Source organism: Aspergillus pseudotamarii (genome assembly GCF_009193445.1).
Source record: "Aspergillus pseudotamarii strain CBS 117625 unplaced genomic scaffold BDV38scaffold_9, whole genome shotgun sequence".
Classification (NCBI taxonomy): Eukaryota; Fungi; Ascomycota; class Eurotiomycetes; order Eurotiales; family Aspergillaceae; genus Aspergillus; species Aspergillus pseudotamarii.
This window is the reverse complement of record NW_022475023.1, coordinates 705,674-729,603: the sequence shown is the minus strand read 5'-3', so window position 1 is coordinate 729,603 and position 23,930 is coordinate 705,674. Positions and strand designations below refer to the sequence as shown.

The 23,930-nt window shown below is 48.8% G+C and overlaps 9 protein-coding genes across 9 annotated transcripts; 4 read left to right on the top strand and 5 right to left on the bottom strand.

Annotated features, from left to right (window-relative positions):
* Positions 1–2,233: 2,233 nt before the first annotated feature.
* rpt3 (proteasome regulatory particle base subunit RPT3) lies at positions 2,234–4,395 on the top strand. Its single transcript, XM_032053726.1, has 6 exons — positions 2,234–2,501; positions 2,551–2,592; positions 2,655–2,753; positions 2,808–3,094; positions 3,151–3,814; positions 3,877–4,395. The coding sequence occupies exons 1-6, from the start codon at positions 2,344–2,346 to the stop codon at positions 3,893–3,895; spliced, it is 1,269 nt and encodes a 422-aa protein (XP_031917255.1). The 5' UTR covers positions 2,234–2,343; the 3' UTR covers positions 3,896–4,395.
* Positions 4,396–4,826: 431 nt separating this feature from the next.
* BDV38DRAFT_279631 (aspartic peptidase domain-containing protein) lies at positions 4,827–6,226 on the top strand (the record flags this gene model as incomplete). The annotated part of the gene is made up of 4 exons (XM_032059070.1): positions 4,827–4,925; positions 5,016–5,166; positions 5,226–5,880; positions 5,938–6,226. 4 exons carry the CDS (start codon positions 4,827–4,829, stop codon positions 6,224–6,226), a joined length of 1,194 nt encoding a protein of 397 aa, XP_031917254.1.
* A 453-nt stretch (positions 6,227–6,679) lies between these two features.
* BDV38DRAFT_279630 (uncharacterized protein) lies at positions 6,680–7,596 on the bottom strand (the record flags this gene model as incomplete). Its single annotated transcript, XM_032059069.1, has 4 exons — positions 6,680–6,986; positions 7,046–7,169; positions 7,245–7,372; positions 7,457–7,596. 4 exons carry the CDS (start codon positions 7,594–7,596, stop codon positions 6,680–6,682), a joined length of 699 nt encoding a protein of 232 aa, XP_031917253.1.
* A 1,290-nt stretch (positions 7,597–8,886) lies between these two features.
* fcpA (protein-serine/threonine phosphatase) lies at positions 8,887–11,495 on the top strand (the record flags this gene model as incomplete). Its single annotated transcript, XM_032056848.1, has 3 exons — positions 8,887–9,134; positions 9,207–9,293; positions 9,368–11,495. The coding sequence occupies 3 exons, from the start codon at positions 8,887–8,889 to the stop codon at positions 11,493–11,495; spliced, it is 2,463 nt and encodes an 820-aa protein (XP_031917252.1).
* Positions 11,496–11,783: 288 nt separating this feature from the next.
* Positions 11,784–12,952, bottom strand: BDV38DRAFT_223155 (uncharacterized protein). Its single transcript, XM_032052815.1, has 3 exons — positions 12,569–12,952; positions 12,178–12,452; positions 11,784–12,071 (listed from the first exon to the last, which is right to left on the bottom strand). Exons 1-3 carry the CDS (start codon positions 12,718–12,720, stop codon positions 11,968–11,970), a joined length of 531 nt encoding a protein of 176 aa, XP_031917251.1. The 5' UTR covers positions 12,721–12,952; the 3' UTR covers positions 11,784–11,967.
* Positions 12,953–13,409: 457 nt separating this feature from the next.
* Positions 13,410–14,890, bottom strand: BDV38DRAFT_238945 (arginase). The gene is made up of 3 exons (XM_032053725.1): positions 14,583–14,890; positions 13,916–14,499; positions 13,410–13,859 (listed from the first exon to the last, which is right to left on the bottom strand). The coding sequence occupies exons 1-3, from the start codon at positions 14,667–14,669 to the stop codon at positions 13,556–13,558; spliced, it is 975 nt and encodes a 324-aa protein (XP_031917250.1). The 5' UTR covers positions 14,670–14,890; the 3' UTR covers positions 13,410–13,555.
* A 383-nt stretch (positions 14,891–15,273) lies between these two features.
* On the bottom strand, positions 15,274–17,225 carry BDV38DRAFT_279626 (glutamyl-tRNA(Gln) amidotransferase subunit PET112; the record flags this gene model as incomplete). Its single annotated transcript, XM_032059068.1, has 4 exons — positions 15,274–16,535; positions 16,585–16,726; positions 16,780–16,856; positions 16,913–17,225. 4 exons carry the CDS (start codon positions 17,223–17,225, stop codon positions 15,274–15,276), a joined length of 1,794 nt encoding a protein of 597 aa, XP_031917249.1.
* A 1,485-nt stretch (positions 17,226–18,710) lies between these two features.
* BDV38DRAFT_223085 (uncharacterized protein) lies at positions 18,711–20,368 on the top strand. The gene is made up of 3 exons (XM_032052814.1): positions 18,711–19,585; positions 19,638–20,016; positions 20,077–20,368. Exons 1-3 carry the CDS (start codon positions 18,928–18,930, stop codon positions 20,117–20,119), a joined length of 1,080 nt encoding a protein of 359 aa, XP_031917248.1. The 5' UTR covers positions 18,711–18,927; the 3' UTR covers positions 20,120–20,368.
* A 1-nt stretch (position 20,369) lies between these two features.
* Positions 20,370–23,664, bottom strand: BDV38DRAFT_223076 (uncharacterized protein). The gene is made up of 2 exons (XM_032052813.1): positions 23,351–23,664; positions 20,370–23,278 (listed from the first exon to the last, which is right to left on the bottom strand). Exons 1-2 carry the CDS (start codon positions 23,572–23,574, stop codon positions 20,857–20,859), a joined length of 2,646 nt encoding a protein of 881 aa, XP_031917247.1. The 5' UTR covers positions 23,575–23,664; the 3' UTR covers positions 20,370–20,856.
* Positions 23,665–23,930: the final 266 nt, after the last annotated feature.

Here is a 23,930-nt window from a genome sequence, read left to right as displayed (position 1 = left end):
GGGTAGCTTCTAGGCTAGTACAAGAGTGTACAAAAAAGATAAAATAAAATAAAATAATAAAAATAAAAATTATGGGTAGGCCATCAAACAATAAGAAACTATCATTTGTAGCGTGCGTGATAGACCCGAAGAATGGAGAGACGGGTAGCAGTGCGTGGCCACAGTTGGTGCAGCGTGTGATGGGCAAAAAAAAGATAAACCCAATAACTGAAGACAAGCGGGGGGAAGGAATGACATGACAGGCGTACCTGAATAATGACTGCAATAATCTGTAGGGCCGTGTTAAATGTTGTATTTTAATTTAGAATTTTCTTTTTTTGTTTTAATTTTAATTCCCCTACTGCCTTGGGGAGGGAAAGGAGATCGCTTGGAAGAAAGGAAAGTGGAGGCACGGGGTAGATAGGCAGGAATGGAGACGGGCGTGGAGAGAGAAACGGACGCCTCAGGAGTCAAAAGAGACTAAGGACAAGAAACGGGATAGAAAGGGAGGGTACATACGAAAACCTGGCGTATGACTTTCCAGTAAGTTATTTTACCAGTGGGCAGCAGAACATAAGAGAAGTCTCAGGCAGTCATCAGCAGTCGGTTAGCATTGGCGGTAAAGGGGGAAGAGAGAGGGAAACAGTAGGCGGAAAGCGGCGGCAAGACGAAAGAGGCTGGAGCTTAGGTAACGGCCATGGTGGATCGAGGGGTATCCCACTTTCCCCCTTTCGGACGTCCTGGTCAATCACAGGTTTGTTCCATGAGCATTTTACTTTGTCCAACTGATTTAGAGCATTCATCCTGAAGAACTTGGTCGGGTTTCCCTCTTTCGTGCCCCTTAAGAGAAGCCTCTACCATTATTTTCGCGCTGAGAAGAGGTTGAGATGGTCGCTGGAAGACTTGATAGTAGTGATTCAACTGGCCAAGATCAATTTACTCATTGGTAGTATGGACGGCCTTGGTCCGATCTGTTGGTTTGTCCAAGAAAACAACCACTCGAGCATATCTGTAACCTGTCCAAAGAAACAGCGATGGTAATCTGTTGAGTACTCCGTAGTTTTGAACATGTCATAGAATAGTTCGGTTTCTGCTGGCTTGGGAGACCACCGAATCTTCAATTGCCTGTGTGGATGCATATGTGGGTATCAAAATGGAGATTGTGTTGGGGGTAATGAGAAACTGCGTCGGGCAGAATCTTGGGAATGAGCTCTTCAGGAGGACCTGAGGACAGGAGAGTGCTAGATAGATGGAAGAAAGAGAGAGAGACAGAGAAAAATTCAAACAAACAAACCACAAAGAAAAAGATCACTGTGACAAGGGAATAGACGACGAGGGCACCTGATTCCCTTGTAACAGTGTTCCATCAGTTACTCCGTGCTAAGCCCACCCAATAAATCCGCCCGGTCTGGGTTGTCAATGTGAATGGACATATTACGGATCGCACTCGTTATCTGCCAGCCCTTGCACGCATCCGTTCAACCATGTATTGATCATGCTTTAGATCTCTTTCTGTCTCCCTCTTTTCTATTTTGCAAAAGAGGCCGTTCATTGTCAACCCTGCCACGTCCTTACAATTCTCCACTATATAATGGTATTTGGTTGGTAATAGTCAACCAACAACCATGGATATGGGGGCACTATGGCTAGTTCAATTACGATTTAGGCTCGCCCTCCGTGGTTCAGACAAGTCCCGATATTCGGTCAATACTTAGAACTTAAATAATGATTGGGTATTAAGAATAAAACACATATAGTAATATTGACAGAGTGATCATCGGCGATCTCTCACCATATATATATATATATATCTACTCCAAATTAGCACACAACGCCCCATGCACATTCGAAAGAGGGCTCTCATTAACATAACAGCACACCACGTAGGAACTATATATTGAATTCTATCCGATCGGAGCGAACTGTCTCTTAGAGACATGGGCCAATTACCTATAGTTATCTAACCCATAATAGTGGTGATGACTGGCTGCTTATTGTATTGTATAGCACCAGGTCAAGATATTTGTGGCTGAGAGACTGCGATTTTTTTTTCTACGAAATGCGACACAGTTATTTGACATTCGATTTGATTCTCACAGATGTGTTGCTACATTCGGGCATTAGACACAGTTGACGATGTGGTTACTAGTACTGCTAGTAAAACTTGAGGCCGAGCTCCTATCCACGTGACCGAAACCGTAAGCTACGTCGAGCCAGTCTGGTTATGATCAAAGCAGAAGCTCCGATTCCATCAACACTACCTAACCGTTAGATCTCCCACTCGGATTTCCCAGCCATCCTTCATACCTTCTCTACGATCGAATATTCAACGTCACCGCTTCTTGCCTGTGTTAAATTTCCACCATGGGAGACGTCGCCGTGGAGAATCCGGCGAACAACGTCACGCCTCATACCAAGCCGGCACCATTGGACACCATCCCCAACATAGACTCAATCGAAGGCACAGGGACCGATGGAGGTGATGAATATGCTACTTTGAAGAAACTACAGAGACACTTAGAGTATGTTGGAAACGGAAAGTCCCCATGGTCGGTACTGACGCTTCAATAGATACATCCAGCTCCAGGAGGAGTACATCAAGGATGAGCAAAGGCAAGCTAGTATTATCCCCTCACCACAGCGGCGGTATTATTAACATCAAATCTGAACAATAGGAGCTTGAAAAGAGAGCTCGTTCGTGCACAGGAGGAAATTAAGCGGATACAAAGTGTTCCCTTGGTTATAGGCCAGTTCATGGAGGCGATCGACCAGAAGTATGGGCCTAAAGTGCATTTGATAGAGGAATCTTGCTAATGGAGGTTTTCCAGTACCGGGATCGTCCAATCGTCAACCGGTTCTAATTATGTCGTCCGGATTCTATCCACGCTCGACCGTGAGAAGCTCAAACCATCATCCTCGGTCGCTCTTCATCGCCATTCCAACGCCCTCGTCGATATCCTACCTCCAGAGGCCGATTCCTCCATCGCTATGTTAGGCGAAAATGAGAAGCCAGACGTCACCTATGCCGATGTTGGTGGACTTGATATGCAGAAGCAGGAAATCCGCGAGGCGGTGGAACTGCCATTGACACACTTCGACCTATACAAACAAATTGGTGGGTCGATAGATCTGAATGAGTTGGCGATTGTGCAGTGTTACTTACTATCGTAGGTATCGATCCTCCTCGTGGTGTCCTGCTATACGGTCCTCCCGGAACAGGTAAGACTATGCTGGTCAAAGCGGTGGCGAATAGCACAACTGCCAGCTTCATTCGAGTAAACGGTTCCGAGTTTGTCCAAAAGTATTTGGGTGAAGGTCCTCGCATGGTCCGTGATGTGTTCAGGATGGCCCGTGAGAATGCCCCCGCTATCATCTTCATCGACGAAATCGACGCCATCGCCACAAAGCGTTTTGACGCTCAGACTGGTGCTGATCGTGAGGTCCAACGTATTCTTCTGGAACTCCTCAATCAAATGGATGGATTCGAGCAATCGAGCAATGTCAAAGTCATTATGGCTACCAACCGGGCCGATACTTTGGATCCGGCCCTGCTGCGCCCAGGTCGTCTGGACCGAAAGATTGAGTTCCCCTCTCTCCGTGATCGGCGAGAGCGTCGGTTGATTTTCACCACTATCGCATCTAAGATGTCCTTGTCCCCTGAGGTCGACCTTGACTCGCTGATTGTGCGTAATGAGCCCTTGTCTGGTGCTGTCATTGCCGCCATCATGCAGGAGGCTGGTCTACGAGCCGTGCGGAAGAATCGGTACAACATTATTCAATCTGACCTTGAGGATGCTTATGCTGCCCAAGTGAAGACTGGACAAGAAGCGGACAGGTATGTCATATTACTCAGTTACGGTCCCCTGTTATCGTACATAACTAACAACCTAACTGCAGGCTTGAGTTCTACCGGTAAATGGGGTGTATTTTTATGGTAGTATTTAATGAGCTAGAAATACCGGGTAACGTGGCGAAAGGGTGGTCATGAGTTGTAACGTCAAACTTCAGGCTCTTATCACATATGTAGGAAAATGATTGATGTGTTTTGAAGTGCCCACCGTGGTGAAGCAGCAGGAAGTACGTGTAATGATTCGATCGAATGAGGGTATCTCTAGTAGCGTAGCCTCGTAGTTCTGCGTCGGCTACCTATCAGGGACGGCAGTGCAGCTCCGCTTGTGAGTATTACTGGTACCTATCAGTCTCGCCAAGATTACGGTTGTTATGTAGATAGGCGGCGATCCTTGGGCAGTGGTATGGATGTGCATACCGTCATTTAGTACTTATCAGCCTACTAGCTCCCGAGGCGGTCTTACATCATCCGCGGCGGCAATCGATTCCACACCCTGGGTTAGTGATAAAGACACAGATGGATCTGAGTATGGTATTATTGAGGTAGTGAGTTGGGCTGAAATCAAGAAATAGAGAGATTTCCTTCTACTTGACAATAAATGTATACATACATACATACATACATACATACATACATACATACATGAGAAGCGTTCCTGGCGGTATTGTAAAGGTTCCGTACCTGGGAGATCAAGTGATGAGACACCCGGGATGCAGGATCTCCGCTTCAATCCAATGACGCATCGACTTGCTTCATGATTGGTTGGTACCCAGGTCGCTCCGCAACCGGTCCGCATCACCTCACTTCCCTCCCCCAGAACTGGAGGTACCTCTCCCTGTCCATCCTCCTCCTTTCCCTCTCCATCCCATCGTCTATCCCTTTCCATACCCTTATTGTTTTTCATCATTCCTATAGTCCCATATCGATAGAGTATTGCTAGTTTTCTTTTGATTTCGTTCGTTAAGGTACTGTTTTTCTGTTGCCGTTGTCGCCCACCATGAAGTCAACCTTGGTTACAGCCTCTGTGCTGTTGGGCTGTGCTTCCGCCGAGGTTCACAAGCTGAAGCTCAACAAGGTGCCCGTGTCCGAGCAATTTGTGAGTAGACCTCGCTATTTTGGTCATACAAATATTCATCTACACATCTGAAAGCTTGTCGGGACGAACGTCTGACTAAATCGTACCCAGAACTTGCACAACATCGATACCCATGTGCAGGCTCTTGGCCAGAAGTACATGGGAATCCGTCCCAACATCAAGCAGGATCTCCTCAATGAGAACCCGATCAATGACATGGGACGTCATGATGTCCTTGTTGACAACTTCTTGAATGCACAATGTACGAAACCCTAGTAGTTCTTGCGGGGGAGCTCCTACTTACATCTAGATTCTCCAAAGACTTCTCCGAAATCGAGATCGGTACCCCCCCACAGAAGTTCAAGGTGGTCCTTGACACTGGCAGCTCAAACCTATGGGTGCCCTCCTCGGAGTGTGGCTCTATCGCCTGCTATTTGCATAACAAGTACGACTCATCCTCGTCGTCCACGTACCAGAAGAATGGCAGCGAATTTGCCATCAAGTACGGCTCCGGTAGCCTGAGTGGATTTGTGTCTCAGGATACCCTCAAGATCGGTGACCTGAAGGTGAAGGATCAGCTGTTCGCCGAGGCGACTAGTGAGCCCGGTCTTGCTTTTGCCTTTGGCCGCTTTGATGGCATTCTCGGGTTGGGATTTGACACAATTTCTGTCAACAAAATCCCTCCCCCCTTCTATAGCATGCTCGACCAGGGCCTCCTCGACGAGCCAGTCTTTGCTTTTTACCTTGGAGACACAAACAAGGAAGGCGATGACTCCGTAGCGACATTCGGCGGTGTTGACAAGGATCACTACACCGGCGAGTTGGTCAAGATCCCGCTTCGCCGCAAGGCTTACTGGGAGGTTGACCTTGATGCTATTGCCCTTGGTGATAGCGTCGCTGAACTCGATAACACCGGTGTCATTCTGGATACTGGCACTTCCCTCATTGCCTTGCCGACCACCCTTGCCGAGCTTATGTAAGTCGAGCTTGTGTACTGTGCACATTTGTGATACTCTTACTAACTACTCTGAAGTAACAAGGAAATTGGTGCTAAGAAGGGCTTCACCGGCCAATACTCGGTTGACTGTGACAAGCGTGACTCCTTGCCTGACCTCACCTTCACCCTGAGCGGATACAACTTTACCATCGGTCCCTACGACTACACTCTTGAAGTCCAGGGATCTTGCATCAGCGCCTTCATGGGCATGGACTTCCCTGAACCCGTTGGGCCGTTGGCCATCCTGGGTGATGCATTCCTCAGGAAGTGGTACAGTGTGTACGACCTCGGCAACGGTGCTGTCGGCTTGGCCAAGGCCAAGTAACCAAGTAATCTACCATGTTATGTTTTATTGATTGCTTGTGTATGAATGACAATGGTACATGATAGCCTGGCTCGGTAGTTAGTTGGCCCTTTCAGTTACGGGAAATCGGCAAAGACTCGTTTGCTCTTGATCTCTATCCTGTTTGTTATTGATATTTTTGTATGACTCAGTGAGTCGCTGGCTATGCTCTAATGACATTCAAATTGGATGCCGATAGTTCTTTATACACTGTGATATTCATGCGTATTTTTGATCTATCGGTATAGTTTTCCCCCAAATAAAGGCAGCCCAAACTAGACAACTAATACTTAGAGCCTCTCTGCTAACTTGATAACTTAGTGTGTAATCCTTCCATACGGCCTCGGACAATTTGCAGTCATTTGGAAAAAAAAATAAAAAAAATAAAAAGAAGGATGCAGAGTCCCGAGTTGCCAATGACAAGATAGAGAATACTTATCTCAGCTCCATCACGATGACCGAGAAGTTGTCTGAGTTGTCATAGACATGGAATTCTGCCACGCGTAGGTTCTTAAGGATTTGGATACCATGGGAGTCGGGATAGTCGTGAAGGATTCTACGGAGGTAGTAGAATTTGGCGCCTTGAGGGTTTATTTGTATGTCGGTCGGGGACGGTGTGATACTGGGGCAGTTGTTCTGAGTATAGATGCAGGACTTGCCTTTGACGACCTGTGTCTGGAAGATGTCATGTGTCATGGTTTCTACTCCATCGGTTTTGGGGTCCAGACCACAATTGTCGAAGCTGTGCGGTCATTAGTGGAGATTCATACATTGGCATGTATCAGTGGCGAATATACATACGCATGGTAAATGAAGGCTTCGGCAATCTGACTTACCAGAGTATGGATTGCTCTGTTTGCTTTGAACTTCCCATGATTTGCTTCTATGCCGAAGCCATTTGACGCAAGATAGAGAAGTATACATTCTAGATGCCACAGGCAGTAGGGGTCAGAGACCGTATGTCGCGATCAATGGATTGAAGCTTGCATCAATGTCTTACCGAATAATTGAGGACTCGCACCGGTTTTCTCGGCGACTTGGTTCCACCTGCAGAGGTATCTCGCTTTGGGAACGTGACTGGAATAACCCCGATTCAATACCGAGACGAACGGCGGCAATCTGCCAGTGCTGGGAAAGCGTAAGTCGGGTAAGGACAACATAGTGAAAGCCATATGTTTAGTATAGTTCTGACTGTACGTAATACAAGCCTACATTGTTGAAATGTCCATGAGCAAGTCGTTGAGCGTCTCCAATTCTAACAGGAGCTGACGGATAGCATCCCGGATCTTAGCCCGGCCTGCCCCATCGGCTTCTCCAGCAAGCGATCGGGCTTGGGCGATGATGGATTCCATTTGAAACTTGAAGATAGGATAATGGTTAATGATACAAGTAGAATAAATTGGTCGTTGGTATATTTTGACAATATAGTCCTCTTTGCGGGTCATTTATAGATCTAGATGTCTCCTGCTCCATGGAGTTTCCGTGGAGCTGAAGCTCGGTGGTTGGTCAACGATAAAATACAGTCCCGGGGGAAAAAATTGATGCTAGGTATAGTGGTGTGTCGTAGGTAAAGTTGTTCTCTCTTGAGCTGCCTGTGTAGGCAGAATACTAGCGATTGCAGTGGCCATCGCTGAGCCTAGACCGGTGATGTGGCGTGACACTTTGTGTAGTGAGCGGCAAAGGTTACCGGCTCTCAACACATGCCCAGTTCAAGCCCTAATCTTCAACTAAGCTCAATGAGACAGTTTTGCTCCCTCACGTGAGGTTTGATTTTAAAGGAAAACCTGGCGGGTGGATGGTACCGGAAAATCAATTTATACCCAGCCAACTAATCAGTTGTTCTTCCACCACACGAGCGAACTACGAGACAGGTTATGAAGTATATCCATAGCCAAGATCGTCGACTCGTCAGGGCATGCCTTTTGAGTTGTTCAAGTCTTGACCAAGGATATTGTGGCTTTGGCTGCATGAACTACAAGTAGCTTTAAAGAAGCTGAATGTAAACTTTCTTATATAAGAGAGGGTCTCGCCCCCCCCGCACGGGCTCCCGAAATCAATAACAGAGTGCGGGTCTTGGCAACCAAACCTTGTTTCTTTCTTTCTTGCTTTCCTGGCAAACGGTTCAAACTGCTTTTCCACTCTTTCATCGTCATCACCACCGTTGGTTCAATTCTCCCACGATCCAACAACTGCTTCATCCTCGCTCAATCCCAACCCCTTACTTACCCAGACTTTTCTTTCTCTGCGCTTTTGCGGAGCATCTGCCGTTTGTCTCTATTATCTTTTTTGTAGATATTTCCGTTGTCGTTCTCCCGTCGCGTCATCTTGCGGCGATCGACCTAAGCTACCTGAATCCACATCCCACCCCGCGAATCAAGTTAAACATTTTCGTGTCGCCTTAGCTGACAGTCATCGGCTTTACACACCCTCGAGTCTAAGCTAGGACCGGTTCAAGCTTACCCTCGTCGGTTTTCCAATCCGTCGTCAGGCGCGTCGGGCATGGCGCCATAGCTTCTGGAACCGGGTCTCTACTCGCAATTCATGCATATTACTCCTTTGTCAATTGCTATTGTCAATAGAGGTAGGGTCATCAAACATTAAATCATTAAAAGAAAGAGAAACGAGCCAAGTCGTACAGGAGCATGCTTCTTCGGTTACCGCCCAGCCTCCACTACCCGATCACCGTAACGTCGCTGCTGAAACAGCCCGGCGACTCGGTGGAGAGGGACGAGGCGCTGTTCTGGTATGTCTACCAGACGACCGTCACCGAGGGTGATGGGCTGGGCAATAAGATTGAGGTCAAACGCAAGTTCCCGACCAAGTTTGAATCGACTGTTGATGGTGAGGTGGTTCAATGGAAGATTGCGAAGGGGGATATCATCGATGAACCGTAAGTTCTATCGCCTTGTGGCACAATTCCTTGACGACGGTTACGTGGTGGCGATTGTTAACTCGAGGACAGTGTGGAGGTCATCGAGATTGATGAGCCATGTGCTCATGAAGTCCAGTTTGGGGGCCTCTGTGCGGAGTGCGGCAAGGACATGACCGAGTAAGTAGGAGAGATGTCATACATGACACTATACCTCTCTCCCGCACAAGCACTAACCTTGCGATCCCCTACAGGTCTACATACAATACGGAGGTGACAGATTCGATGCGTGCAACGATTCAGATGGTCCATGACAACACCGCGCTAACCGTGAGCGAGAAGGAGGCTGCGCGAGTGGAGGAAGATGCGAAACGCCGGCTGCTGTCAAATAGAAAACTTTCCCTGGTGGTGGATCTTGACCAGACCATCATCCATGCCACCGTCGATCCAACCGTTGGAGAGTGGATGGAAGACAAGGATAACCCAAACCATCAAGCGCTGAGCGATGTTCGAGCATTCCAGTTGGTAGATGATGGCCCGGGAATGCGCGGTTGCTGGTACTATGTCAAGTTACGACCAGGTTTAGAGTCTTTCTTGCAGAACGTCTCAGAGCTCTTTGAATTGCATATCTACACCATGGGTACCCGAGCATATGCGCAACACATTGCAAGTATCATAGATCCAGACCGAAAGCTGTTCGGCGATCGCATCCTCAGTCGTGACGAGAGTGGAAGCTTGACGGCCAAGAACCTCCATCGTTTGTTCCCAGTGGATACGAAGATGGTTGTTATCATCGACGATCGTGGTGACGTTTGGCGCTGGAGCCCTAACCTTATTAAGGTTTCTCCGTACGACTTCTTTGTTGGCATCGGGGATATTAACTCGAGTTTTCTGCCAAAGAAACAGGAGCTGGGGGCAGTCAGCAAGAGTGGGGAGAAGGCAGGGACGAGACACACAAAACCTCCTCCACTGGAACATCATGTCAACGGCACAACAGCGAAACCAGAAGGAGAAGTGTCGGCGTTAGAACAGCTTGTGACCATGGGCGGTGGAGACAACCCGAGACTACTGCAAGAACAGACTGACGCGCAGGAAGAGACAATAATGCACCAGGTGGAAGACCGCCCTCTGCTGCAGAAACAGAAGGAACTAGATGCTGAAGAAGAGTCTGCAGAAAGTATTGATTCCTCTTCTAGTATGGATGAGTCGCAAGACTCGAGCAAACATCGGCATCATTTACTGGAGGATAATGATCGGGAACTCTTCCAGCTGGAAGAGCGGCTCGAGCAGGTGCATAAACAGTTCTTTGAAGAGTATGATTTGAGGCGAATGAGGGGGTTAGGTGGGAGAGTGGCAGCTTTGAGAGGCGAGAAGACGCCTTCGAAAGACAAGGACGTTGATCTGAAACTGGTGCCTGACATCAAGGATATCATGCCACAGATTAAGCGCCAGATCCTCGGCGGGGTGATTCTGGTATTTTCCGGAGTACTTCCGCTCGGAACCGATACTCAGAACGCCGACATATCCCTATGGGCGAAGAGTTTTGGGGCTGTTATTTCTCAGAAGATCAATGTGAAGACTACCCATCTGGTGGCCGGCCGTAACCGCACGGCTAAGGTTCGCGAGGCGACGCGGTACACCAACGTCAAGATCGTCACAACACAGTGGCTCTTGGACTGCCTGACGCAATGGAAATGGCTGGATGAGGAGCCGTACTTACTTCCCGTACACCCTGATGACCGAGGAGAGCCAATCTCGCCTGGCTCTAAGGAGATGGAAAGCGGATGGCTTTCGTCATCTGAAGACACGGGAGAGTTTTGGACCGAGGAAGAGGACGCTTCAGAATCCACAGAAGACCTTCTCAAGTCCACCGGCCTCGACGAGCATTCACCGATTGGATACGACGAAGACCAGCTAGCTGCTGTCCACGAGGAACTAAAAGAGTTCCTTGGCAGTGACGATGAAAGCGAAAGCGACAGTGAAGTATCGTCTTGGGCAGAGGAAGCGACGCCCAACAAGAAACGTAAGCGTGACGAAGGCGCAGAAGGCGGGGGCGAAGAAGAAAGTCAAGAGGAAGGCGACCAGCCACGCTCGCGCCTATCACAGCGGATCAAGCGCTCCTACGAGCGAAGCACGGGACTGAAAGAGGTCGCGACTGCGGCGACCGACGATCCCGCTCAGAAATCGCCCATGCTTACAGAATCCAACGATGAAGGCGCGCAAAAAGAATCGGATGAGCCTGCATCTCAAGACCTAAATGCCAACTTCCCCGAAGACCCCGCGGAGGACGACGACGAGCTCGAGCGGGAGATGATGGCTGCTTTCGAGGATGGCGACTATGACGCCAAAGCGGAAGAGGACATTGCGGCGGAAAACGGTTGATCTGTTTGCTTATTTGTTTTTGCTCGACTTCTCCTTCACCTGTTCATATTGGGGCGTTGAGGTGTATGTGACGATCCTGTAGCTGCCTCTGCGGCAGTTATACGGTCAACACTATATTGCTGTTGTTGATACCACCATTTTGGTATCCCAGATTGGCTAAGATTTAGTATGCTTTCTCATTCCGTTGCAATTGGTGCGATGCAATGATGGCATAGCGATGGCGTTGGGTATCTGACTCACATCTGATTGAACAGTCTGATAAGTTGTTCATAGTTCATGTTTCGATAGTATCAAAGAGAAAAAAAAAAGAAATCTCAAATTTTTGGATATCATATACCATACAACGCCCATATCTTCATATACAGAGTTCGATCAAAAATCATCGCACACTTATCATCAACATCATATCCGGTCATAGAAAACACAACAGAGAGTAAAATGAAGAAAGAAAAAGAGAAGAAAGACCAAGAAATTAATCATATACATCGCGATTAACCTGCCACGATAAGATCATCATCCAAAGAAAGAAGATAGTATTCACCAGCTCAAAGGCAAAAGCTGTCTTCCAGCAGTCACCTAGTACCGACCAGATTAGTATGCATTGACGGGGATGATCAATTGGATAACAAAAGCACAAATCACAGAGAGAGAGAGAGAGAGAGAGAGAGAGAGAGAAACTCACAAATAGTTTTCTGCGTCAACCAAGCCAAGGTCTGCATATTATTCCCGCCTGCCCGATTATCAACGACATAGATCTGACAATTATCATCGACGTTCCCGACCACGCCGTACAACTGCAATGAGGTCTCAATCAACCCCGTCAACCAGAGGACGAAGAGGATGAAACTGCCCAGGATGATAATGCCTGGGAGCAGAAAGCGCTGAGCGGCGAGGATGAGAATGAGAATGATGAAGAAGATGCCGAGGGCGCCGGAGACGACCATGAATGGGAATAGCCTTTTTTTTTTTATCTTGGAATTAGTATATATTAATCTATTCTTCATCTTTGTTGTTTTTTTCCTTTTGGTTATGAAACAAGGACGATAAGTTTGTGATAGAGGAGGAATATGTACCATGGTGTACCGAGACGCATCTCGGATTGTACAGACATGAGCCAAGCAAAGATGCCCATGCAGATGGCCGAAGCCGATAAGACGATGAGAATCCAGATGTTGAGTTGGAGTTCGGGCCAGTGGTAGCGTCTGCGACGGTAGACGACGGCCATTTTTTTTTTTGGCTTCCTTGCCCTATGGGGACGTTTGATGCTGTGTGATGATTGTACGAAGCAGTAGGTTGGGGGTGGAAGTTGAATATGTGGGAAAGAATGTAGTATGTACGTGAGTCAATGATTGTTCCCGTCGGGATTATAATTTCAAACCAGGCCTGTCTGCATGTACATATATTATATTATATATACAATCCCCGCCGGATGGATTTGTATAGGCTGTGCTGATCAGGTACCCTTGCGCGGGGAGAATGAAAGTGCGGTCACTTCTTCCCACCGCAACAACTGGACCCGTCGGGCAGAAGACAAGGCGACTCAATTGGTGGCGAGAATGCAGATACAAGAATGAAACGCAGAAAGACAGCGCATCAGCGCCGTAATGGCGTTGGGCTGTTGTTTCGGGGTTCCTTGCGATTGGACTGACACGGCGAGTCGAGAACCACTGTTATGTAAGCGGTGAGAGACTCATCGTTCTGGGTGACTCTGGAATTCTTTATTTAGACAATCAAGTACATAGGAATTGAAAGAAGAGAAATCTATCACCAGATGGAAGGGAAGGTGGAGCATTTGATGTAAAATGAGGTGGCAGGTGGAAATTGCGGTGGCAGGGGATTTGATATCTCTTAACTATAGTTACCCTAATTTTAGCTTACCTTTCTCTTTACCACTAGTTACAACCAACTCAAAAGTCTTGAAATCGTTTCAATGTCATTGTACATATCCTAATGCCGTTTGGTCATATCTAAACATAATGTAATAATAGGTAAAAGAAAAAAAAATAAATGAGAAAAATCCCATCCCATCGCCATCTACCCGTCTATACGTCTATAGCAGCTCATAGGAGGGTGTCACCCAGTGCACTGCGCACCAACGAGCAACCGGTCCGAATGGTTTCGGAGGCGCCTACTGACTCCAGGCTGGGGTTGACTTCCACCAAGTCCATGGCGACCAGGTTGCCCGTCTCATGTACACACTCGCAGATGAAATCACCCTCACGGAGAGTCAGACCGCCACGCACGGGAGTACCGGTGCTGGGAGCCCACTGCGGATCCAGAGCATCGACGTCGAATGAAAGGTGGATAGGGGTATCATTTCCAACGTGGGCCAGAGCCATCTCAACCACACGGCCAATGCCGTACCTGTTAGGGGTTAGCTTCGGGCTACTTTCCTTGTGCTACGGGAAGAAAGAACTCACCGGTCAATGTCATGCATGCTGAAGGCCTTAATGCCATGCTCCCGGAGGATTTGCTTCTCGCCGCGATCAACATCGCGCAGACCAATGTAGACCAGCTTACGGGTGCTGACGATGTGCTCATCCTGCAACCAGCCGAAGATGTCCTTCTTCTCCTCGCGGGCCAGGCGAGTCAAGAACGCCATGGGCATACCGTGGATGTTTCCACTAGGGCTCATCTCCGGAATGTTGATATCGGCATGCGCATCAACCCAGATGACGGCCAGCTCCCGACCCAGGCGTTCGCGGGTAGCCTTGGCTGAGCCGGAGATGGATCCGATGGCGATCGAGTGATCGCCTCCCAGCGTCAAGACCATCTGACCCTGCTTGGCCTTCTCGTAGACCTGGGCGCTCAGCGCTTCGGTCACGGCACTCACAGCGCGCGGCTTCTTCATGCCGCGGTGGTCGGGGTCCTCGGCGGGGATCTGGTTTTCGTAGTAGTGGACGGTGTTGTCATAGTCGAGGGTATAGCCAAGGTCGTCGCGGAGTTGATCGAGGAGACCAGCCTCGACCAGGGCCATAGGGGCAGCCTCAACGCCAAGTTTGCACTGTGTCAATCAGAACCCGGTCAGTTATGGTCTTGTGACCCTCAAAGTGATCGACACCCGCGCGCGTGGGAGGATCCTCATACCTGGCCGCCATTGAAGCCGACTGCGACCACACCCAGGTTTCCGGGCTTGGACAGGAAGCGTTGTTTGATAGTTGAAGGTTGAGTCATGGTGAGTGAAAGGGAAGAATTGGAGTGTGGATAAGAGAGAGAGTCTTGATCTGATAGAGGGGAGAAAAAAGATTCTAGAAGCGGGCTAAAAAGATAAGATCTTGCAAGTGGGGAATCTCTTCCGAACGGTCGAAACCACCAACAATGAATGACGGGACAAAAAGGAGGATTGCGATGAGAGAGAGATAATATGAATTTGAATATATGAATATGAGAATATGAAAAAGAACACAAAATAGAAGTCGACCAGCCGGGGAATTGAGGTTCTTTAAGTAGGGAAGCCATCGTGGGGCGTCATCCGCGGGCATTCCTTGGAGGATCGCTAAGACCTGCTTTTAGGGATCGAGGGCTTCCCCTAAGTACAGGTGGAGGAGAGATGCCCGCGACGGCGTCGCCATCCCACTCCACCCCCTCAAGTTTTTATTAGCAATTTTATTCATTCTTGTGATAGGAGGGAGATAGGACGGGATTTTACAAGGTCGTTGTTTCACGTTTTTTTTTAATAAAGTGCGGGAATCGAAACGGGTATCATCATTATGGCTATGACGTTATCTATACAGTCCGTGAAGAAATTATCGATCATGACTGATCTTTACAAATACACTTAAGGACCAGACCGCCCCAGAATCAGCTCCCGGAGGATCGCATCCGCCTTGGGCGCTTCCACGCGGCCCTTTTCGCCCATGCGCATCATCTGTCCAACAAACCAACCCAGTTTACCTAGTTGGTTCTTGGTCCGGATCTGCTCGACCATTTGCGGGTTTTGGCTGATTGCTGCTTCAGCCAACGCAACGTATTCCTCTCGCGAGAGAGGCCGAAGGAGCAGGTTCTCCTCCTCGAGCAATTGAGGAATCGCTCGAGGGTCCCCGTCGAATACCATGGCCAGCACCTGCTTGGCGGTAGGACCGGTGATACGCTTTCGTTGGACTTGATCAATGATCTGAGCCAGAGATAGTGCAGAGACTCGTTCTGCATCCCAAGGAAGGTCCGCTTTAGTCAGGAGGCCCCCAAGCTCGTGAAGAACCCAATTCCCGGCAATGCGTGCCAGGCCCCCACGGCTCTTGGGATCCTGGTCTTGCTGCAGATCGTGCAGGATATCCACCACGTCCTGGTAGTACTCCAGCCGAGCTCCATCCTCTAGCTCAACCAGCGGCTTGGCATCTTCAATCGAGAGGCCGTATTCTGTACTCATCAACAGCCCAATCAACTTGTCCGAGGAAGTCGGTAATGTGTTGGCCAGCGCCGACACGAGATCAGCCCCGATGAGTAGCGGTGGTAGATCCGGATCAGGCATATACCGGTAGTCTACTTCGCCTTCCTTGCCTCGAAGTTTCCGTGTTTCCGTGCTCCCAATCGTCCAACCACGGGTCTCACCTTCCACGACCCCACCACTTTCTAGCACCGCAATCTGGCGGTTCTTTTCTGCAATGATGGCATCCTCGACAGCCTTGAAGCTGCTCAAGTTCTTGATCTCCGTGCGCTGACCGAGACCGCCGATCCCGCCATACTGATGCGCCCCCTCGGTATCGCCCCGCTGACGGATCGAGACATTCACATCGGCTCGGAGACCTCCCAATTCCATACCGGTGGTGACTGCGCTACACGATTGAAGGATTGCTTGAATCTTCCGGACGCACGCTGCAGCCGTGGCGGGTGTGTGGATCTGGGGCATCGTAATGATTTCGACCAGGGGGTGGGATACGCGGTTAAAATCAATCAGCTGCGTGGAGGGAGGGTACTCCTGTGATTTGGCCGTGTCCTGTTCTAGCTGTACCTGCTTGATGCCGATGCGAACGTGATCGCCATCTTCTAGCGCGATCCCATCGTAGCCGAACAAATCGACATAGCCGTTTCTTGCAAAAGGTTCTGCGAGGGTTAACTCACGGCCACAGCACTGGAGCAATTTTATATTCACCATAGTATTGTGTAATTTGGTATCCGGCTGGCTGGTCATGATAGAAGTAGTGTTTCCGATCGAATCTGCTCACGGGCTGAATATCACAGTTCAGAGCGAGGGCGGCGCGGAGGGCAGGTAACAGAGTTGCAACTTGGAATTCCTAAAGCCGTTCAGCCTCTACTGATTATCGAAAATCTGATCTCGAACACTAACCGGCTGGCTGCCTGGGAAAGCCAGGTCAAACAGCGCAACATTGGAGTTGGGTAGGTCGGTGGATGATGTCGGAGCCCCTGGTCAAACCGAAGTCAGATCCATGCTTGTCAGAAAAAGAAAGTTGTGATCGCACGTGAAAATAGCTTATTCTCGGTATTCAACTGCGCATGAATCTCAATGCCGACAGTGAGCTCCCATTTTTGTCGCGAAGCCTCCTCGTTCTCCCTTCTCTGACGCTTCTCGGCTTTTAAGGCCTTCGCATTTTGTTTGAGCTGCTTTCGGAGTGGTACACGATCCTGCGACTCTAGAGCTGACGTCTGTAAGCACCGAATCGAAACAGGTGGATTCGTGAGGGTGGGCAGTCGAGAGCTATGGGGCCGGGGACATGGGGAACAAGGAAGAGAGCGGGCGGCTCGAGTCGATTGGCGCAGCCAGGGGCGGAGCATATGGGGAGAGACGGAAGTATTTTTTATGAATAGATAGATAGATGGATGGATGTGGATATAGTAATCTACTTTCGTGAGAAGTGGGTGTTGGAATAAGAATAACGGGTCAATGCTCAATTTACTGAGGGAGAAAAACAAAAGATGATATAAATGGCTGGATTTGGATCCGTCAGGGAAGGTGAAGAAAGGCGGAAGAATGTCTTGTTTGTCCCATATCCACCTGACTGCCATTTAATACATCTTTACTGTCGTACACAGTACTAGTACTAATCCTCTTGTTGTGCAGCTAATCATACATACATAAATACATACAATGGAATTACTACTCTATCTTCTTTATATATATATATTTTATTTTTCAAGCAAGGAGACGTATTCGTGAAAGAACTGGTTTGCCGATGACGAATGTCTATCAATTAATGATTTTAATTTACATCAATCCAGAAGAATGAGAATGAGGTAAGCCAATGCAGGGCAGCCAACACATCGCTTGTTGACCCGACGATATTATTCAATTACCTATATATTCTATCTTCTATCTTCTATACCCTTTCTCTTTCTTCCACTCGAACGAGATTCTCCGCGAAGAATAAAATTAAAAAAAGAGAGAGAAAGAGAGAAAGAAAGAAGTTGGTCTCCCTTTAACCGGATTGAGTTTGGACTCATCCGATGATCTTCAACTGGATATCCAAACCATCCACAAAGTTCAAACCCCACCAACAATAAGAGTGACTAGTATGTGAGGGTGGCTGACGGTCAAGTTGGATCTATTCTTTGCTTTTGGTTTAGCTCCAACATGGTCCCTTTTCTTCTTTGGGGCGGAATTGGAGATGAATCTATTTATTGAATACGACTAGTTGCTGACGGGTCATCCTCTCAGTCCTTCTGTTCCCGATCTACGCGCAAGGGCTTCGCTTGTCGGTATGTATACATCGGCTCGTCGATAGACTCTATCAGCTCCGATTTGACGCCCACCCACGCGCAGTCTGTGCTCTTCTTTGCTCCTGTGAAACTGAAAAGAATTCAAGCCTACATTCTCTATCCTACATTCCATCAAAAGTGATATCCATATTTGATTCTCGACTGCGAGAGAGCGGCCCTGCCCTCTCCCTTGTTATGTCTCTTGTCTGTTAGCCCCTCCGAAAAACATTCGTGGACTGTCTCTGTCCGCATGTCTCCATCAGTTCGATGCTTACGGGTCGCGGTCTACAAATGAAAAGTTTCTCCTTCAAATTCAACGCGACCAAGTCTTCTGCTACTCCCCGTCTGATTGACAATGTTGCTCTATTCAGGATCCAGGCGCTCTAAGAAAGCTTCCAAAGACGGCGGCAATAAAGCGTCTACAGCGTCAGTTGTCTCTGGGAAGTCCCATTCTACTTCAAAAAGCTCGCGTTCTTTCGTAGACGCCGCCAAGAAGAAGAAAAGTACCCCAGAGCAGCCCATTGGGTCAAAGGGCAACGTCTCTAGTTCCAAAAAGGCGCAGAATACACACGCTGCAGGAAATCCTACGTTCAAAGCGGCTGAACCGGAGAAGAAAGTTCCTGATGTGTTCGAGTATCTTGAATCGGATTCCGACCCTGACTCCGACGATTCCTACGTAGAGGAGGATGATGACGATGATGATGATGTCCCCATCAGCAACCCAGCCAGGTCTGGTGGATCGTTCAAGAATCCGCACGTCAGACTTGCACGTCAGACGAACATGACAGTGCAAGGCATGGGTGCCCCGAGTCGAACATCATCTGTGCGATCGAAAGGCTCAATGGATTCCTACCAAGTACCCGGTCTACTTGAATTATCTACGAAAAACAGCACGGCTCGGCGCAAAATGTCCATGGAAGGTTATCTGACAGAGGAGTCGAACAACTCCGACAAGCGGAAATTGCGTCTGAGTCCAATGCCAGAGTCTTACGAGCCCTCTCGAGATCCCACATCTTTCCATCCTCCATTTCCCCCGTCCCCGCCACAAAGCCCTGAGGAGGATCCCCACCGTATCAACAGGAAGTCAAGGCGAAATACAAAATCCTCATCCATTCCTTCCGGTTATGGACTTCTCAGCTGGCAGCTGAGCTCATCAGTGGAAAAGGAAGAGCCATCTCTTCCCCCGCTTTACCGACGATTTGAAGACCTAAACCACCGGGTGCTCCTTCATCTCCAGGATGAAATCGCACAGATGGAAGAGGAACTGCATATATTAGATGAATACGAAGAAATGCATCGTGTAGCAACCGCAGAACAAGAAGGGACAAACATTGTACCCGCTTCAAGACGCATGGATGCCCAAGCGCAGGTCTATTCATCCCTGCATTACCGACGGGAAGAGCTGATGGCAGCATTAGTACAAAAGACCCAGCAATACAGTGAGTATCCTGAGACGAAGTACAGACATCGTTCCAAATCTAACCAAGCAAGATAACGCCCTTAGTGCATATAGCAAAGTCACCCAGACGCTCCCCAGCGCGTCGGATAAAGATATCGACACGTATCGCACCTGGATGAAAGATAACGCCCCTGTCGCAGTCGCCGAGACCCGTTTCCTAGAGCACAACAAAGACCTCATCTCTCTCACCATGCGATCGACATCCAACGCCACCTCTGCCTTCTCGGCGATCATCATCGCTTCAGCTGCTATCCTCCTTCCACTGCTCGCCTTTAGCATGATCGCGGAATTTTCAGGACGTCTTCTCGTCGTCGCGATGGTGGGCGGCGCTGCGTCTGCGATTGCGTCCAATTCTGCAGCCGGTGCTGAGAAACTCGTTGCTTCTCACGATGGGTGGAGAATTGCTACATTGTATGTTCCTATCCTCGAATTCACCCATCACGGACTAGAAGCCTAACTGTTTATTTACAGATATTTCGGATTTATGACTATAGCCGCAATGTTTATACCTTGAGTGGGGCGATCACGAAAACATAGAAAGTGGTTGTATGATGACTTACGAATTTCATTAGCAATGATGAATTTATGCCTTCTATTACTCATGTTGATTAAGCTAATATTTATGGAACGGGGACTGGTCAAAAGGTGGTGTTTAGGATACTGCAGGTGGTTCCGATGGCAGACAATCTAGGGTTTACTAGGGTCCTCTCGGCTTTCTTGAATATCTGGTTATAACCCCGAATAAGTAATACTTGAAGTAGAACTTGCAGATAAACTAATACATAGCATTTCTAAGCGAAAAGCGTGTAGCCACGAAAGTAATAGAGACACTCCGCCCACGAGAAACCAGACCAATCTTGGAATCAATCCGCGCCATTCGCTGATCTCCACCTCATAAGGAGATGGCAACAGGGTTCTTCAAAGGGAAATCATAGCAGCAGGGAATCAACACGCCTACACACACCAGCCAATACTCGTCGCAATATTGTTATAGATGTAACTTTAGAAGAGGAGCCAAAACCGCTCTCCCTTTCTCATTCTCAAATCTAATGACCCGTAGCTTTGAGAAATTAAGAGAATATAATGAATTAGGGAACGGAAAGAAGAAAACGACAGGAGGGGCAAAGTCACAAAAGGTCAAATACAAATCATAAAAGTGTAACACCATTAACCGAGCCTTCCTTCTTTGAAGACAAGGGTGAACATAAACAGGGAAAGACAACTCCAAAACGTCGATGATACTCGCTTGACTCATGAAGGGACCGGATTGCCGTTCTGTTTGTTACCGGGTGTTACGCTTCGATCCTGAGAGCTGCCTTCGGTTGGTGGTTGTGGTGTTGAGCTCTGTCTCGCGTGAGCAGCAAGTTGAGTTCTGTTCCTCTCCATCAGTGCGGCTTGTTCAGCGGCGCTTCGAGCATAAGTCATGGCAGCTGCTGAGTTGGAATATGCTGCTGATTGTGGAGGAGCTTGGTTGGAAGGATAGTTGCCGTATGGCGGAGGTTGTTGTTGTTGTTGTTGTTGTTGTTGTTGTTGTTGTTGTTGTTGTTGCGGTTGCGGTTGCGGTTGCTGTTGTGATTGCTGCTGCTGCGGTATGAACCGCTGCTGAGGGTTATTAGAGCCCGACGTCATGTATGGCGTTCGTGGAGCTGCATATGACGCTTGCTTCTGAGGAGAAGCACTGCGCCCAGCTGCGTAGGAAGCATTGTATGCCCCGGGTTGTGCGGGGCGCGGCGTGTAGGGCTGTGGTGAAGCTTGGGCAGCCGGCCCTTGCTGAGCCGAATATGAAGCATACCCATTTTGTCCTGGTCGCTGGAATTGCTGATTGAACTGAGGAGTGGGCTGAGAATATCCCGGAACATATCCGGGTCGTTGTGAAGGTGTTGTTGGTGGCCGTGGTCCGGCGTATTGTTGTGGATGGCCTGGAGTGTATGGTCCGGAAGTTGAGGGCTGCCTTCCACTATAGTATGGCTGTTGAGGAAAGCCACCTTGCGATTGGACCCGAGAGCCAGAACTGTATGCCCGCGAATTGTATCGCGATGGCGTCGAAGTCCGATTCGCAGCACCACTCATTGGGGCCATGGCCGCGCTTCGCTCCTGATGAGCTGTAAAGTCGTCCTTCTCCATGGTTCCCCGATAGTCCGGGTTCTCGATGACAATTTTCTGGCTTATATTTAACTCGTCCAGCTGATCGCCGTTTAACTTTGCAACTGCATATGGAGGTAAATTGGAAATGAGAGCCGCCAGACTTGACCTCAGTGTTTCATATACACCCAACTCTTCTGTAGAAGGGGTGTCTGGACTCCCTGAGTCGGACCCTGTTTCTCTAGGCTCGGTACCCTGAGTGTTCGGGGCTGAGACGTCCAGATTGCGGATTTTTTGGTACGAGCTCAAAGTCTCCAGTAGATCAGAGATATCATGTAATAGCTCATCTACATCCCGCGACTCTGCCTCTTCCTCTTTATCTGCTTTAGAGGTCTCGGAACATGTAACATTATCAGCGAAGTCTTCGGGCTTGAAGTTCTTTACCATCTCCTCCAGGGTACTTTCGTCTAGTTCACCAATATTGCCTGGCCGTTCTGACGTCGTCTCTTCGGCGACTTCTTGATATGGTATTGAAAGTAAAGTCTCTAAGCGTCTTGCACCTCGTTTGCTCCACCATACCAAATCCTTCGAGTTCGCCTGGACAACGGCACCCGAACTGTCGAATGAAGGAGCGAATGATGAGTAAACACCCTGCAAGACGGACGAGTCCTCGTCAACCCACAGTGAAGGATCATCGGTATACTTCTCGTCACTTTGCTGTTGAGACTGATGTTTATCACGGCGGTTCCAATAAGACGGGGACGATGTGACCCCGCCATACTGGAGCCACTGACCAGAGGGCAGGAGTGCAAGGCAGTAATTATTCCGATCTCCTCGGAAAGCTTTGAAGTCAGTGATGGCCTCAAATGGGTCGATCCAGCCATTAAGAGCACTTCGAGAGGTAGACTTTGTTTTGCGTGGCGTTTCCAATTGAGGCAAGGTTGACCGAGGCGCAAAAACTTCCCCAAAAGTCCTTTTTGGTTCTGCTGGCTTTTCGTCAAGATTGTACGGTTCAATTTTCGTGGTCGTGATACCGTTTGGTAAGCCGACTTCACGTAGTGGCGCTTGCACCTCCACATATTTCTCTGCCTTCGGGTCGTCCGAAGGCAGTGGAACCTTGACGGATTTCTGTAAACTCGAATATAGTTGTTTGGGATTAGCTGGGTTCCCAAACAGCGTCAAGACGAGATTCTCGTTCCGGGTCTCTACATTGGAGGTGTTGGATTTCGCCGGTGTCTCTGCATCCTCCTCGGATGTCTCCGCCTTGATGTTCGACTGGCTCGTGTGTGCCTGGCGAACGAGACTGTTCAAAAGTTTTTTAAATGCCGCGATACGATTGACTGTTTCGGTCACAGGCGACCCATCAGCCTGGAGCCCGCTCGCCTGGGCTTTATTCCTCTCAATCACAGCAGCCGATGCTTTCTCGATATCACTCAAGAATTCCGACAGAGTGTTATAACGATTCGAAGCGACTCGGGATTGTATAGTGAAGGCTTCGTCTTTTTCGCCCGAGATTTTCGCGCGCTTCGAACGAGGCTTCGCTGGGGATGACGGCAATGGACAGGATAGGAGTTGAAGATCCGTGTCGTTTCTTTTTTTGGAGGGTCAGCATCTGAGTGCGAACGCGAACAGATATATGGAGAAAGAAGTAAGTAGAACCTACTTGCTCAATATTTCAACGAGGTTACGCAGAGTTTCCTGTAGCTTGATCTTTTCCTGAACTTGCGACGCAGACGAGCCAGCGTCTTGAGCGACTTTGTCATCATGACTTGACACACGCTTTCGCTTGGCAGGTGTCGCCAACGAAGGCGGATCGGGGGTGGTAGCATGGAGATCGCCATTTGTGGTCGGAATGGAAGCTGTGCCTCCGCCTTCGTCTGCGCTCATGGCTCCGGAGTCGCGCCGTTATTGCAGTAATCCTTTGACGCGAGAGTAAAGGGTCTTTCCTAATGTACAGCGTATCGCACCTGGAACTACAAGCGCGCGGACTTGGTCCCACCTTCGTGAATATAAATTGACGTGGTAAACCAGAAAAAACCCACGATTACGACCTTAAACAGAGAGGCCGATGGTCGAGTGTTCGTTGATCCCCGAAGCGGATGCGCCAATAGTTACGAGACCCAGCAGAGGAGGGTGCGCAACCTTCAAGATAAAATCACGTATATCCAACTCCACAGGGATGAATTGCAATGAACGTGTTTCTTACCACGCCCAGAATCAATTCAGCCGAAGAGGGCAAAAAA

Excerpts from the sequence above, each read along its gene's own strand:
- BDV38DRAFT_238945 (XM_032053725.1), bottom strand. The coding sequence starts at position 14,669 with ATGACTCAACCTTCAACTATCAAACAACGCTTCCTGTCCAAGCCCGGA. Across the intron at positions 14,500-14,582 it reads TCGGCTTCAATGGCGGCCAG|TGCAAACTTGGCGTTGAGGC; the intron begins GTATGAGGATCC and ends TGATTGACACAG. Across the intron at positions 13,860-13,915 it reads AGCATGCATGACATTGACCG|GTACGGCATTGGCCGTGTGG; the intron begins GTGAGTTCTTTC and ends AACCCCTAACAG.
- BDV38DRAFT_223085 (XM_032052814.1), top strand. The coding sequence starts at position 18,928 with ATGACAGTGCAAGGCATGGGTGCCCCGAGTCGAACATCATCTGTGCGA. Across the intron at positions 19,586-19,637 it reads ACAAAAGACCCAGCAATACA|ATAACGCCCTTAGTGCATAT; the intron begins GTGAGTATCCTG and ends TAACCAAGCAAG. Across the intron at positions 20,017-20,076 it reads GGGTGGAGAATTGCTACATT|ATATTTCGGATTTATGACTA; the intron begins GTATGTTCCTAT and ends GTTTATTTACAG.
- rpt3 (XM_032053726.1), top strand. The coding sequence starts at position 2,344 with ATGGGAGACGTCGCCGTGGAGAATCCGGCGAACAACGTCACGCCTCAT. Across the intron at positions 2,593-2,654 it reads TACATCAAGGATGAGCAAAG|GAGCTTGAAAAGAGAGCTCG; the intron begins GCAAGCTAGTAT and ends TCTGAACAATAG. Across the intron at positions 3,095-3,150 it reads CGACCTATACAAACAAATTG|GTATCGATCCTCCTCGTGGT; the intron begins GTGGGTCGATAG and ends TTACTATCGTAG.
- BDV38DRAFT_223076 (XM_032052813.1), bottom strand. The coding sequence starts at position 23,574 with ATGAGCGCAGACGAAGGCGGAGGCACAGCTTCCATTCCGACCACAAAT. Across the intron at positions 23,279-23,350 it reads CTCGTTGAAATATTGAGCAA|AAACGACACGGATCTTCAAC; the intron begins GTAGGTTCTACT and ends CTCCAAAAAAAG.
- BDV38DRAFT_223155 (XM_032052815.1), bottom strand. The coding sequence starts at position 12,720 with ATGGCCGTCGTCTACCGTCGCAGACGCTACCACTGGCCCGAACTCCAA. Across the intron at positions 12,453-12,568 it reads ATGCGTCTCGGTACACCATG|GCTATTCCCATTCATGGTCG; the intron begins GTACATATTCCT and ends AAAAAAAAAAAG. Across the intron at positions 12,072-12,177 it reads GTTGACGCAGAAAACTATTT|GTGACTGCTGGAAGACAGCT; the intron begins GTGAGTTTCTCT and ends GGTCGGTACTAG.